Source organism: Quercus lobata, chromosome 10 (genome assembly GCF_001633185.2).
Source record: "Quercus lobata isolate SW786 chromosome 10, ValleyOak3.0 Primary Assembly, whole genome shotgun sequence".
Taxonomy (NCBI): Eukaryota; Viridiplantae; Streptophyta; class Magnoliopsida; order Fagales; family Fagaceae; genus Quercus; species Quercus lobata.
In genome coordinates this window covers 54,849,927-54,866,338 of record NC_044913.1, presented here as the reverse complement: position 1 = coordinate 54,866,338, position 16,412 = coordinate 54,849,927, and the positions used below count along the sequence as shown (strand labels likewise).

General features: G+C 32.9%; 1 protein-coding gene across 1 annotated transcript; it reads left to right on the top strand.

Moving 5' to 3' along the window:
• The first annotated feature begins 11,264 nt into the window (after window positions 1–11,264).
• Window positions 11,265–15,071, top strand: LOC115963068. The gene is made up of 3 exons (XM_031081957.1): window positions 11,265–11,903; window positions 14,004–14,075; window positions 14,481–15,071. The coding sequence occupies exons 1-3, from the start codon at window positions 11,355–11,357 to the stop codon at window positions 14,481–14,483; spliced, it is 624 nt and encodes a 207-aa protein (XP_030937817.1). The 5' UTR covers window positions 11,265–11,354; the 3' UTR covers window positions 14,484–15,071.
• Window positions 15,072–16,412: the final 1,341 nt, after the last annotated feature.

Below are 16,412 nucleotides of genomic sequence, written 5' to 3'. Positions count from 1 at the left end.
GGTTTAAAGAGTCATGATAATCACATATTGATGCAACAACTCCTTCCAATAGCTTTATGAGGATCTTTGACATCTCACATTACTAGGCCTTTGATAAAGTTAGTTTGTTTCTTCTGAAAAATTTGTTCCAAAACCCTTACGGTTTCAGATATTGCAAATGTTGAGGCAGACATTGTAGTGACGTTGTGTGAATTGGAAAAGATATTTTCTCCATCTTTCTTTAATGTAATGGTACATTTGGTCATGCATTTAACTACTAAAATCAAGATTGGTTGTCCAGTTTAATACCTTTGGATATATCTCATTGAGAGGTAAGTAGTATATAATACACTGAATTTCATGTGTGTTTTCTAATAATTATTGTTAATTATTGATCTTCTCATACATTTTATAGGTATCTCTCACGCCTTAAGTCTTACGTAAGAAATAGGGCTGCTCTAGAAGGGTCTATTGTCGAAAGATACATAGTGGAGGAATGCTTAACGTTTTGTTCACGGTATATTGAAGGAATTGAAACTATATTCAATCAACCCACCACGACGATGGAGGAGTCAACATGAGCAGTTTCAAGCGTGACACTAAACAATAAAGAGTTGACCTAAGCCTATTGCTATGTTTTATTCAATTCCAAGAACATTTACTAGTTTCATGAGTAAGTACTACGAAAACCAATATTATTGCATGATAATCCAATGTATGCTAAGTCTATTAATACTAATACAATTGCCATCACAAAATGCACAAAAGATTGATAGAGGATGATCTTCAAAAGGGCCACCGTCGTATATCCAATGCTATTATTTATAAGCACCACATGGAGAAGTTTTGTGATTGGTTTAGGTGTCACGTACGTATGACATCTTCAACTTCTTAAGCTTGTAACTTTCTCATAACTAGAGTTATAGTACTAATAATAATAAGTTTGTTTGGTTATATTAGGTAATGTTAATAACTAATGCTGATAGGGAAACTAATAGAATTAGTGATACACTTATTACACTATTCCAAAGGGCTATATACTTTAGTAAAGCGGCTAACTCATTATGTCATAAATGGGTTGAAATTTAGGAATTCAAATGATAAAGCAAATGGAAAAACACAAAATAGTGGAGTTAGTGTCGCTATTGAAGGTGGCATTACGTGTTATGGTGTGTTAACATATATTATTGAGTTGAATTATTCTGATAATATTAAACATGTGTTATTGAAGTGTATATGGGTTGATGATCAAAATATGAGGGGATATAAAACTGATGAGTTTGGGTTTCCAATGGTGAATTTTACACACTCCATACATGGTAAGGATGAAATGATGGATGAACCATATGTTTTGACATCTCAAGCTATACAAGTTTTTTATGTGGAAGATAAAAGTCACAAAGATTGATATGTTGTTGTTAAAACTAAAGCCAGGGGTGTGTTTGATGTCGGTATTGACTCCTAGTGTGATGATGATGACACATATGGGTTTTGTGAGAACGTTCTCTACAATATAACTAGTAATGATGTTGTTAGTGACAACCTTGGTTGGGCTCGAGATGATGTAGAGGGAATTACAATTGATGCCTCCATCATTGGTTAAAAAGATCTTCATGAAATGGACAACTTAGATGATATTGAGTTCATTGATGATGAGTCCAACGACGAAGATGACAACCAAGACGAGTATAGTGAGGTGAATAATGTAACAGTCTATTGGTGTTCTTTATATAATTATGTTATAGTTATTAAAGAACTTGGAAATTATAAGTAGAATTTGTAAAGGTCTATTGTATGCAAAGTTTGAAAATCTTGCATATATATGTTACAACTATTATTTCTTCATGTTGTTAAGATTTATAATTAATTACTTATATTGTATGCTATTGACTGTTGGCTATAATTATCATTATGTTTGTATTGTAAAGTTGTTGGATGCAGAAATGAGGAGGAAATATCCATTGCCGCTTGTTGCATTTGGCCAAGGATCGTCACATTCCTGACAAAGGGTGGAGGTAGAAGTCGAGGAAGTCCATATTTCTAAGGAGGCAAGGCCGGTTGCAAATGATGATGAGACACAACCCCTAGGTAGTTAACATGTCTTTTAATGTAAAATTTGATATTTATTACTAGATGTATATTTTTTTCATGGTGTGATATTTTTCACTAGTTGTGAACTTTGATAATATAGTCTTAATATTGGTGATTTTCTATATACAGAAGATTATTAAGAAACCCCAACACCGGAAAATAGGCGTAACACATGTGGAAAAACAAAGTTAAAAGATATATGAGAACTGAATGGTGACAAAAAAATCTGGTTGGAGTTAAATGGTGAAGGCCAACCGATTGGGGACATCGGGGAAACGTTCATTCGGTGGTTGGGCACTTTTTGCGACAATCCCTTTTTGTGCCCGCTTATGCTTGCTGCGTGGATGAGTGTCCTAAAAGCATATAAAGAGGATTGTTGAAAGAAGATTGAGATAATATAAAAATAAAATATAAGCAACTATCATTTACAATCGCTGTCCTAATTAAATGTCATTATGAGTAGGGTTTACGCTTGTGTTTTGCTAACTCCACTTTTGCATTTCAGAAACAATGAATAATTGACCCTGTTATTGTCACACCACTCGATCAAATGAAATGGGCAATGCAACAACTTGGGGAACTAAGGAGAGATCGACTGACAAAGTTGAAGAACCAATGCTATAAAGATGGGGCGACAAAAGAGGAGGAAAAAGCCAAGAAACTGTTGTCGGTCGACGGAGAGCAGTGGACGGCGTTGGTTGACTATGGGTTTTTGCCTAAAACATAGGTATTGCCACTTTCTTCGTCTATCTTATCTTTGTGGTAATTTACCCCTCAACAGCCTTTATTCAAGAGATGTTTTGTTATTTTGTTATTTTTTTATTTTTTTTTATCTTTGTGGTAATGTGGTCGTAGACATTAAGTGACAAGAACAAGGAGAGTCGTGGTAAACAGAAGGAGATAGCAAGGTCTGGGCTCAAAAGTTTTGCACAAATTTCTGATATAATGGTAAGAAATGCATTAGAAGTGCTACTTTCTTCGTCTATCACATAAGTTGATATTATGCTTCTAAATCACACTAAATGTTGAAAACCAATTTTAACTTTGTTTCTAGTGGTAGTTATATACTTAGATTTCATAAATGCCTTAGTCAATGCAAATGATAAGCAACATGACAATTATGAGAGCAATTGTGTTTATTATATGAATTATGTTCATGATGTAGGCAAAATCTATAGGAGCGGCAGTCGAGCGTGCAATCGTTTATGAAAAAGTATACACTACCAAAGATGGGACTCCTGTTACTACCCAAGCGGAATATAACATTTTAAGCACAATTAGAATCGAATTTTTAGTATATTTTTTGTTTGTATTGTTTATTGAAAGTAATATGTTATTTAGTTTTTGTGGAAAAACAGGCCAAGATGAGAGAATTTTGAATGAAGAGGGCATGGCACTACAAGGAAAGCTTGGTGGTGGAATCCTATGGTCCAAAGATGATGCGTATGCTCGAGTGATGGGTTTAGAGCGCTCTGGACATGTACGTGGGGTGGGTTTTGGACTAACCCCATCAGGAAGAAATGGGGAAAACCTTTCACAGTCTGCATTGACTCCACTGCTGTTAAGCGAAACGACCTAAAAGATTGTGGAGTTAGAGACTTCCCTTGTAGATGTAAAGGAGCAACTAGCTCAATCAGAGGTGAGGCATGAAGAGCAATTCACACAATCACTAACCCAATTTGAAGTGAGGCATTAAGAACAACTCACCCAATCACTAGCCCAATGAGAAGCTAGGTATCAAGAACAACTCGCCCAATTAGAAGGCATCAAGAACAACTCACCCAATCAGATGCGAGGCATCAAATGCAAATGGTCGAGTGTTGACGCATATAAGAGATATGTTGGCCCAACTTAGCCCACATATGCTCGATTCAAATCCTTCTTAGGCAGCAAAAAAATGTTATTTAGCAAAAAACAACTTATTGCAATGCATTGTTATGTGATATTAATACGATGTCTTTAATATATTTAAGATGGCAATGCTTGATGGGGATTCTCTGTGGCACAAAAGAGATCTTGGGAAGTTTCAAGGAGAACTGCCATAAAAATTGGTGATTTGACTTTCATATGAAGAGTAGTAATTTTGAGGTAGCAAAGTTGTGCATGTATTTGGTAGTATTTATGGAAGAATGCTTTTGTTGATCACGTCCTTGGTAGTATAGTGTTTTTTGGATTGAATTAGTTAACTTAAAGGCTAAATAGTTTAAAAACATTGTGTTCGACAAATGATGAGATTGGTGTAGACGATGCGTACTGTTTAATGTTGTAGGCCATGTTTATCTCAAAACTCTTGTAGATGAAGTGTCAAAATGTGATAATTCTTACTACAACAAATATTATGGAGCTGGACAAGAAGTGAGAGTGTTTGATTGAATTATGAAGATTTGATGGCCTGTTTGTAATGATGGAGCCATATATATCTAAGTGTTTGATAACACAGCTTTCAGATGTATGTGTTTAAACTCTATACCTTTATATTTTTGTTTATAATTGAATTTGTTGGCTATTGATTGTGGTAATCATTTCTATTGTTTCTAGGGTTTAAGCTTGTTCTGGTTATCTATGTATTTAAACCTGACATACTAGACCTTCAACGCATGTAAAGTAAAGGGGGGGGGGGGGGGGGGAGAGACGTTACCAAGTACTAAGATGTTTATATTTCTTTCCCAGTTCTGCTTTTCCTGTATCAGCCATCTAGCTACGTATCAGGTAAGTTACATTTAAGACATTGTCCCTTATAAAAGAGCAAACAGAGTTATAGGCACATGTAATCTTTCAAAACTTTTTTAGTGTGGATTTCAGTTTAAATGGGTTAAGCTGAATAGTATTGCTAATGCACACTTGACCTATCTAACTATACTGTCGGTCAATCCATAGCTAAATATTAGTGTTTGTATAAGTAATGGCCTTGAATAGTATTGCCATTTCTATTTCAAACGTGCTTCCTATTAGCTAAATCATATCACCAACCTTGCCTCTTTACTTCATGTACTACAGTACGTCTACAGGTTTAAGGAAAAGCATTATGGAAGCGTGGTGCCTCCTCTGGATTGACTTCAAATTTGGCATTTACACTTGTGCAGGTTTGTACAACTTTGTACTCTCTCCATGAACTCTGTAACTGAATATAGGCTTCTAATGTGAAGCAAATATGGTTATCTAAAATTTAAGAAAATTTTGTAGGAAGCTCGAAGGTCTGCTATAAGAATTTATGCCAAAATTGACCATACCTCATGATAGTGTTTGTTGGCATGCTTATTTACTTAGTCATTTATGAAATTTCAATTTCACTTGGTATAACAAATTAGCAATTGAATTAAGGATAGGGCTTCTCTTCACTCCAATTGTATTTCAAATGAATAGGTGTCAGTTCATGGTCAAGATTTTATTTCGAAAAATCTGAGGTGTCAATTAAACGTGTTACTCATTTAAACACATACTGGGACGCTTTGACTGTCCTCTACCAGGTGCACATTGTTAAGAGGGGTGTTGTCCAGCCTTTAATTGAGATGCTTAAGTCCCTATATGCACAGCTTGGAGAGATGTCAGCTTTTGTACTAGGGAGGTTGGCAAAGGTTAGTGTCTTTCCTTTTCACTTGTGCAATTATCAATATTATTATTTTTTGAAACTTGGTTGCATATTATGCAAGGGATACATGTTTCCCTAGCCTGATAAAATAAATTGAATTTTAGGACAAGCATAACCAAGCTGGCATTGCTCATAGTGGAGGTATAGTGCCTCCACTCAGACTTATTGACTCAAGAAATGGAGCTTTGCAGCATAATTCTGCCTATTCTTATGGGATTTTCAAGAGCTAACTTCTTGCCTCACATACTTTTCTTCTGCGGGTTTAGAGTTGCTGCTTGAGCTTTTACAGTCTACAAGCCTGAAGCAGAAACATGATGGTTCAAAGGCACTATACAAGTTGGCTACCAAGGCCACTTCAAGCTGACTTGTAGCAATTGTAGATGGTTCAGCTCGAGCTGTCTTTTGTAATGTCTCGTGTATTTGTTCATTTTTGGAAGCCAATCATCTTGAAGTAGTCACTTTCTTGTATGCCACATTGTTAGGCTTATATTCCTTCATTAGATCAATGGAAGAGCATAGTAGGCAGTGAGTTTTAGCTATTGAATTGATCATATTTCATTCTATGAAAAGCAAGGTTGATTAGTTAATAATGGTTGAATTGATCATATTTCATTCTATGAAAAGCAGTACTTTGAGTATGGTTTTGCATTTGAAGCATTTTCTTACAGGAATGAGTAAATGGCAGGAATTTGTGATTTAGCTGCTTTTCAATTTTTGGAGTTTCCCGTAATTGGAATTTGGAAAACATTAATTTGTTTATATCAATGAGTGAACTCGATTCCCCTTTTCTCTCAAGTTTACCGTTTCTTTGTTTCTTGTTTGTTTAATTAACAAATTATCCACCAGTGTCGCAATGTTTAGACTTTAGAATTTAAAGTATATAAAAGTTTAGTGACTTAAGTACCAATAATCGATCATAGGATTTTTTGATAAAGATAATAATAACAAAAAGTTTAGTGTCATAATTAAATGTACAATTTTTGCTACAACTCTCTCACAGAGTATGTTATGAATGATGGAGTTGTGAACCTATATGAACCCTACACTTTTTGTCCATCACTCATACCATGTCACGTGAGCAAATTATGACAAAAATTGTGCATTTTATTGTGGCATTATACTTTTGTAATAATAATCACGGGGTTCAAGCTGTTAGCCTACTAGTTCTAACACCTTCTATTCTAAGGCTTCTGTAGTTTTTGTTGTATGATTTCCAAAGCCCATTTACCGCTTCCCCCTTTACCTAGCTAGTAATTTTTTTTAAAAAAAAGCACCAATAATTTGGAAGTGAATAAAATTGGAAATTCCAAATCTAAGTCAGGTGACAAGGCACATATTTTCTTTTTCTAAATTTATTTTTACTCAATTTTTATTCGTGAGGCATTGTAGATAACATATATGAGTTAAATCTCAAGTTAAAAAGGGGTAATCAAATAAACTAATAAAGCATAAGTTTGGTAACTATCCTGTGTTCCCCTCATATTAACATATTAGCATAAACAAGCTAGGGATGTAAATGATAATCTATCAGTAATGATATCTTTTGTTGTGTCTCGTGCTTGTGATTTGAATACCACCTCCCCCTTCCTCACTATTTACCTAGAAGAAGAAAATGGGTTAATTATCATTTTAGTCTCTAATGTTTTCTTTATGTATCAAAATTGTCTCTATCATTTTAAACATGTCAATTTAATCCTTAATCTTTATACCTCTACTATTAATGATAAATTGAAAAAGTTAAATGTAACTAATAGTGATATTAAAATGTTATTTTTATAATAAAAAGAAAAAGAAAAAGAGAGAGTATATACAGTAAAATCCTCCACATTCTATTCATTATATTATGACCGTTATTACTTCATTGGCCATAATATAGTTTCCTTTCCGCCCTCGGATATGATTTTGCACCCAATTCTAATTGAGTATATCAATCTAAAGATAGTTTTTCGGAACCAAACCTTGTCCTAAAAGAATTTTGTGACAAATTAATGAAGTATTCTACTTTACGAAAAAGAAAAAGGACAATAATACAAATGGGTAAAAAGGAAAAATAGAAATAGGAGAGATTTCTTCGTTGACACTCAAAACTACGTACTCCAATAATGGAATGAACCACTGCACCCTTCGACACTATAAGATCAGAGATATACGTGTACTGATATTCTCTTTAAACCAACAATCTAACTTGTACATAAGGGTGACAATTTTTTTTTTTTTTTTTCCTTGCAAGTTAATGGTTAATGTAAATGAGTTAAAGTTGACACTAACCAACATAGTATGACTTGATTCATATAAATAAATATTTTTTATCTAATATAAAATTAAGTAATTAAAATAATTCTATTTATTATATTAATATATTCTTCATCGAAAATCTAAGGTTTAATTTTACTTTTTTAAACCCAAAATAAAGAGAAAAAAAATCTATTCTTTTTTCATTTGTGGTAGATTGTGCATTTCTTTTGGATAGAACTTTAAGAACTATTTATTTGTAAGATATTAGTATTTTATGATATTCTTACAAAATGGATTTTGTGTAAAATTTATTTGTCTATAATTATTATAATTCATGAGTTTATAAATATAAAAATATGCTAATCATCTTAGGTAATTTTTTTAAATGGGTTATATCATGGGTAATTATATCGTCTTAGGTAATTTTTTAATGACCATTATTTCTCATTTCTAACTTATTGTAAAAATTCAATGTGTAAGATTTAATGACACTTAGGGTCAAATTCTCTCCTCCCTACTCAATAAGGCATTTGAATTCAAGAAGATTTTTTTTTTTTTTTTTTTTTTGAATTAAAAAAACTAAATAATACCATTAAACCATGAATTTCTTATCAAGTAAATCATCCAATATTATAACTAGCTCAATATGAAATAAAATCATATTCAGCCTTTTGCGGTTTTTAATTTTTGGCACGAGGATGTAGATCCCTGATTGATGAGTCTAGACAAAAGTCGCATAATCTTGTTTAATATCTTTAAAAGAGAATGTTCATTACAATTTTTGGAAAATTTATTTGTCTTGCACAGTTCGTTATATTTTAACTTCTTTGGAAAAATCTGGCCCATATATGATCTTTAAATTTGGAAACATGGACATTTGCAAGTACGGTACACATACTTGATTGTTTTCACTCTGTCCATTAACGTTATGCACTAAATAGTTAAATTACTCCTTGGATATTTCGAAACTGATTGAATCATGAGTTGGAGAAGTTCTATCTTACAACCTGAGCGAGCTTCGAAACGTTTTGCTAGAAAGCGTGAGAAAGATTTTATTTGAAATTTTAAACATTTACTTCCACTAGTCCACTACCGATTTTGAGGGAAAAAAAAAAAAAAAACTGTGGGAATTTCAAGTGTTTTTTAGAAAAAATTGCATACTAAGTAAGCTCACTAAGAAGTTTTGTAGCTTGGTGATATCGACTACTCTCTTTTATAACAACAGAGATTCAACTCCTCACTTTTATTGTCGACCCTATCAAATTATCATAAAAGAATAATATATTTAAACTTCTATTTTTTTTTTTTTTTAAAATCTCATCCTTGATTTCTGATCTCAACTACCAATAATAAGGATCATAAAAGTAAAAAGCCTTGTAGTTGTAGCTCATTTGACATGTCTCCATTCACAAATTGTTTTAAGGGTTCAACAGAGGAGATGTTCGAGATGTAATGTTATAGTAGTATATTATTGTATATATATATTTCTAACCATCTAAAAAAAACCATAAAATATTACTAACTTTTTTCCTGTTTTTTAATATCTGTTTGCTGGCATGATAAAATTAAAAATGCTACTAGTCATAATGGTTAATGGATTAGATAAGAGAGAATCTTAGAGCCCCAAACTCAAACAAAGGGGAAAAAATCACCTCTTTCACATTGCAAAGCTTGAATATTTCCTTCTATATGATTGTCAATTTGTCATTGCAAAATAACACGAGTTACGATTTTTATGGCAATTTTTATAATATATAAAATGCCTATTATAATTAATCTAAAAATATGCATATTATAAATACCTATAATCTTTGATTGATAATCATAATGAACTCAAAATTTTGAATGTAAAGATAAATGAAAAAAAAAATGATAAAATTTAGCTACAGAATTAGTTATAGCCTAAGGCTACAACTTTACTCAATATCTTTTTATTGAAGTTGAATTTCAACAAATATCTATCATTGGATTACATCTTCTTTTTATATCCTCAATACTTGCAAAATTTTTTGAAAATTAAAGATCAATAACTATGTCATCAACAAATTGTTTATATTGCAAGTTTTTGTAATTTAAAATTATGCATAAAATATAAACTTATAGTTCATATAGTAAATAATATCTGATTAACAGAAAATTTAATATCTGTATATATTAAGAGGATTCAGAAGTTAGTTATTGCTTTTTTTTCTGTCAAAAATACCCCTAAATTAATTAACCAACAACTTAAAAATAGGGTTAAAATAGTAAATTGGAAAAAGAAAGTTAGTTATTGCTTTTTTTACTGTCAAAAATACCCCTACCCTGTATATATTAAGAGGATTCAGAAAGTTAGTTATTGTTTTTTTTCCTGTCAAAAATACCCCTAAATTAATTAACTAACAACTTAAAAATAGGGTTAAAATAGTAAATTGGAAAAAGAAAGTTAATTATTGCTTTTGTTTTTGTAAAAAATACCCCTACCTAAAATTTAAAAATGGGGCTAAAATAGTAAATTGACAAAAATAATAATTTCCTACTTCTACGTTGAAATGTCTTCCTACTTCTAATAAACTCATACTTTTACGTTGATTTAAATTCCTACTTCTACTCACTAACTCCCTACAAAATATGATTATTCTTTTGTTAGTTTTAAAATTTCTCTAATCTACAAAACTCACCCTACGTATTTTTTTTTTTTACTTCATCACGATGTATTTGTTTCTTCTGTCCTCCTTTTTTTTTCAATTTTTTTTTTTTTTAAAATTTCATTATACTCTTAGTTTTTTTTTTTTTTATTTGTGATTGGAAAAAGTAGAAATCCCAAATTATAATAAATACAAATTATTAATCTTTATCCAAAAAATAGAAAAGCCTCTGAGCACACGCGTGAGTGCGTGCTCAGAGGCTAGTATGTATGAAGAATGTAAAGAACATGCAATTTAACGGTTAGATTTTCAAAATATATAGTAATATTTATTTTATTAAGTAAGGTTATAGTTTTATACTACAATAAATTTTGTAGTTAAATTTTGTCAAAAAAAAAAAAAAATTAACTATTTAAAATGAATCTTGACAATCATGTGGAAGTTATTCAAAACCCCAATCCATTTTTATCAATTTTATCACGCAAAAGTCCCATTCCCACATTAGTCAACATCTTCAATAATTTTGAAAAAATGTCACAAACAAAAAAAATGTTACAAACAAGTTATTACTAGGAAATTGGCAGGGTACCCCACCACAATTTCCTTACACAAAAACAAAAAATGAAAGAACAAACCAACAAAACTGTACCAAAACCCTTTCATTTCACCAACCTATCCCTTTCAAGTTTCAACAACAACCAAAACAATGTTCACAGAATCTTAAAACTCTTTTATTCTTTTTCAACAAAATTTCTAAGTTACAACCCTTATAGTTTATACCCCAAAGCCCAAAGGGCCAAAAAAAAAAAACTCCTTGTAAGTCATAATTCACAATGGCATTGGCACATTCCAAAGCCGAGTATTACACCCACACCCACTTACCCCCGCACCAAAACTACGTCGTTTTGACCCCATACTACCCGCCTTTCAACAGAAACCGTTGCCGCATATTCTGTACCGTTTTACTAATCCTCTTAGCCGCCACCGTGTTCTTCTTATGGCCGTGCAATCCCGACGTGAAGATCATGCGGTTCAAACTGAACCGTGTGCATGTCCACACGTTCCCGCGCGTGGCCGTGGACATCTCAATCTTCGTGACCGTTAAGGTTCGGAACACCGACGTGTATTCTATGGACTACGCGTTTCTCGACGTTGGTGTCGGCTATAGGGGGAAGAGGCTTGGTCACGTGAGGTCTGAAAGTGGTCACGTGACCTCTAGAGGGTCGTCCTACGTGGACGCGGTGCTGGAATTCGATGGGGTCGAGCTGCTGTCAGACGTGGTGTTCTTGCTTGAGGACTTGGCTAAGGGTACGGTGCCGTTTGATACAGTCACGGAGATTAAAGGCCACCTTGGCGTTTACATCCTTCAAGTCCCACTAATGGTAAAAACTGTCTCCGTTTAAAAAATTACTGCTTCATTTTACTATTATCTTGTAAATAACGTGTGATAATGAAATTTAAAATATATATATATATATATATATATATTAGGGTGAGGGAGGTTAAAACTTTGAAGTTAATTTTAGTTTGCGATTGAGTAAAATTGAAGTTGAAGTTGCCGGAAAATTTGTTAATAAGTTAGGCTAAAGATAAACAGATAAAATGCTAACTTGTAACTGTAAGGGAGGTTCAACATTTTTGTTTTGTTTTTGTTTTTTTTATTTTTATTTGAGAAAGAAACTTGGAAGTTAATGTCATGATTGTGTACTGAATTGGTACAAAGTGGGGTATGATTCGTTTGAGGAAGAGTTATAGATGCTGTAATTCTTGTCTTTTCGAATCAGTTCTCATTGTCCCCTACCAAGGCCCATGGGATTTTTGTCTTGAATCCTGTCTAAAAAATGGTCTTTACTTTAATAGATAATGGGATTTTTTTTTTTTTTGTGTGTGTGTGTGTGTGTGGAGATTTTAATTATTTGAATCATTTGGAGGTTTCAAGATATTTGGTTAGTTTTGAAGTTTAGAGATATTTTTGTCATTTTTTAAATCTTAGGAATATTTTGAAGGCTTTGGCCCTTTTTTGGATGTACCTTTCTTACTTTAAAATTTTAACAGGTATTGCAGTCGTTTTAAATTTTGATGTATTTTGGAGATCTTAAGGTTACTTTAGGTATTTTGTCATTTTGAAGGTCTTAAGGTTATTTTGGTCATGCTAAAAGTTTTAAAGATATTTTGGTAAAAGACTTTAAGGCAATTTGGGTAACAAATCAATATGATAATCTTAATGTGAATAAAAACATCTTAAGAAACTAACATTTCACAAAAATCTGATATTATGTGAACTGTGAAAAACTTTATACTCTTTAAGACTGAATGGAAGTTGAGTCATGTGTTTAATTCAGATTCTCTTTCTGGGATTCTCAATATCAAAATTTTTTATTAGATATTATCATTCTTTCCAATAAAGTTTAATTTTTTTTAATAAATCAGTCATTTCATTTCCAGCTCAAAAGAGTTAATAAAAAAAATTCCGTACAATAATTTCTCATGTACATGCTGCAGTGAGTTACTGTGTTTGTTTCTCTTGAGTTTGCTCCAACATGGTATTCTGAGTTTTCTTACACTGATTGATGTACTTGTTTCTGTGAAATAAATCTGCTTAATCATTGAAAAAAATTATTGAATTGTAAATTTAATCACATAAATTGTTCTTGTAACTTTATATATGGGATAAATTTTGCTTCCTTGAACCACCCAAGTCTCAACCTCTTTTTAAATATTAGAATTTAAGAAATCTAAACTTTTTATTTTTTAGGGGAGGTGGAGCTCATAATTTTTGACACAGCTAGGCTAGCTAGGTTACAAAATATTAATTCTTAATTGTATGGAGTAATAGATTTTTCAATTTTTTTGGGGGGTTGAGGAGCCCATTTCTGAACTAGTTCCACCTTTTGGTACTGGTTTCTGTGGTTTACATGTTCAATAAATGTCAGTCACCCTTGGAGTTTATTGATTGAGGATTAGTTGTGGTGCCTAGAAACATTCAAGAGAAGTTACTTATTGATGAATGATCTTGTATGGGCATATTTGCCTTAATTTAGGAGAACATTTTGAGGAGCTAGATATCTTGGTGATTTACTTGGTTTGCAGTTTTGTAATACAATCATTAACCCAAATGCTTTATATGGAATGTTTTGCAAATGCTCCACACTGTTTTTTCCTTTCTATTTTATTTTATAATTTCTCAATGGAAGAAGTTGAGTTCCATCCCTTGTCTAGTTTTCCCTCAGATCTATATAATGCATCCATTTTCTCATTGTAATTTGGTGATGCAACACTTTTGGTTTTGGAGTCTGTTCTTCTGCCCTGCATAAAGAAAATAACAAGTTAGTATTTTTGTAATCCATACCAAATTATATGCTGGTACTCCACATTTTATTGTTTCTACTTTCTAACCATCCTTCCAATTTCTCTAACTTTCCCATGTTTTCAGAATACAATTCAAATTTACTGATACTGTGTTTACTGTAATTTTTTAACAGGCTAAAGTATCGTGTGAGGTGTTGGTAAATACGGTTAATCAGACCATTGCCCATCAAAATTGTTATGCTGGGGTAAGCAGAATAAGCTTATTATTCATTTCTATTTGTCGGCCAAAGTCTCCATTTTAGATCTAAAGAATGACAATACATATCTATGCATACACACCATAACCATCCTTATATAAACTGTAGAACTTTTCAATGGAGATTGACCATGACCCCATCCATGCATACAATGGGCTACTTTCCTCAAACTGCACCATAAAGTATAATCTAATTGCTGTAAAAAATTTTGGTTTGTTGCACATGCATGCAATGGCCGCTTGCAATTTAGTCATTATTGTGCAGTTATGGACAGTGGTAATTGATTGGTAGAGCTTTTTTTGCGGCGCTTCTTCGTATACTATACGACAATAAGCAGTCAATTTATGGAAACGGCATTGAATTTCTTATACTTACTTCTGTTTATGTTATCAGTGATGAATTTGAGTGCCGCACAAGGTGCCACGGAGCTAGAAGGTTCAATGGATGTCTTTAAGTTTCCTCAATCTGTACATATTGAGACAGGTTTGGATATGTTCACATTGAAAGCACAGATAGTCCATAATATTCTAGACCACATGCCGGATTCCTGCATCTTCTGTTATTATATGTTATATGTAATGGTGGGGTGGGGGGGTTTAACAATTAGGTTGTGATTGTGGGGGAAAAGTGATTTGGGTGTAAAAATATTTATTCTGTTACCCTATTACCAGGGTTGAGTCCATATTTTTACTTGCTGTAATTATCTTTGTGAAAGTGCTTTTGGGAATCAGGCCATGGTTATGACAATGTTTTCTGAATTCTCCAACCCTTTATCTAGTCAATAATCTGAAACTTATATTGATTAATACGTTGTCCAGTCTGGGGTTTATATATGGGTGGTTTTGCTTAGTACATTGATTAGGATACAGACGATTGGAATGAAAAGGATGAGGTGCTTTGTGCAAGTGTGTTGAGTCCAAAATTGGACATGTACCTAGATTGATCTAGGTTATATAAGTGATTATAAAGATTTTTACGTGTGCTGATATTGTGTAGGCATGTGCTGATTAATTTTCCCTGGTTACATTAATTAGCCTCAAAACAAGAATTGTATAAAGGATTGATTTGCAAGTACTTGATCCAAAATCAACAAGTCCAAACAGAACCCACTACCAAACAAGAAAAAACTGGTTTGATCCTTCCAACCATACGTCATTGACTACCCATGCTTTCTGCAAAGATCAGCTATATATGAGAGTGAGCCTCTGCAGATAAGCTTCACCACTTTAGCACTATCCTGTGTGTGATCACAAGTCCACTACCCAAAAAAATAAAAATTACAAAGGCCAACACAAAAGCAGCCCCTTTTCTGAGAATAAATCCAAACTTTTTCCTAAATTATACCTCACCGTTCCTTAGCCTCTTTACCTTCCTTCCTTTCCTTCAGCTATAAGAATGGAACCTAGGGAGCTATCCTAATTCAATCAAAAACATCATAACCTTTCAAAGAAGCATAACAAGAAGAAATATTGATGTGTCGCTCGGATTTTCCTTTGGTTGGTGTCAACCATGACTGGAAGAATAGAAGAAGGCAATTTGCATGGGCTGCGGGGACGGCCTCGGTGGAGGTGGTTAACCAGCAAGCCCCTATTGAGCTACCTAGAGGTGTTGATGGAGGTGGTGCAAGTGCAACAAAGAAGTACTGTCTGTGTTCACCTACACGCCATCCAGGTTCATTCAGGTGCAGATATCATCGGTCCAAGTATATATGGATAGGACGATTAGGACCCATGTCCAAATAGGTTTTATACTTTGTGTTGCATACAAGGGAAACTTCTGCTAAAATGTTATATATTTTGTACTTCTTTTCTAACAAAGTTCCGCAATATGTCTTAGTCTTGAAGATAAATGGCAATGGTTTTTTCTGTTTTACCCCTAAATAATCAAATGAACAAAGGAGATGAGTAAATGAGATTTGTTAAGTGGTAATGGTTGGTTGCTTGTTGGATTACTTGGATTACTGGGCTAGTTGATATAAGAAAGTGATAATTGGTGTAAAAAGTGACATAATAGGTGTTAAGATTTCTAATAGAGGGAAATGAATATATTCATTAACAATCTTGACATCACCAGAGGAAGATCCCCCTCGTATTTAAATATTTCAATTATCTCTAATTTTTAGTTTTTTTAGTTTTTTGAAAAATCTAATTTTTAGTTTGATGTGAGACATGTGGCACTTGGTTTTGTGTGGTTTTGATTTGTTTTTTAAGATTAGAGATTTTTTTGTCATGTATTTCTCATGTGGTTAAAAATTGAAGGAAATTAGAGGATTTAAATTGGATGGAAGCCTCTTATGTTTTCTAGAATAAAGGTGCGATCAAATTA

Coding starts and splice junctions, on each gene's coding strand:
- LOC115963068 (XM_031081957.1), top strand. CDS start 11,355: ATGGCATTGGCACATTCCAAAGCCGAGTATTACACCCACACCCACTTA. Junction 11,904..14,003: donor TCCTTCAAGTCCCACTAATG/GTAAAAACTGTC, acceptor ATTTTTTAACAG/GCTAAAGTATCGTGTGAGGT.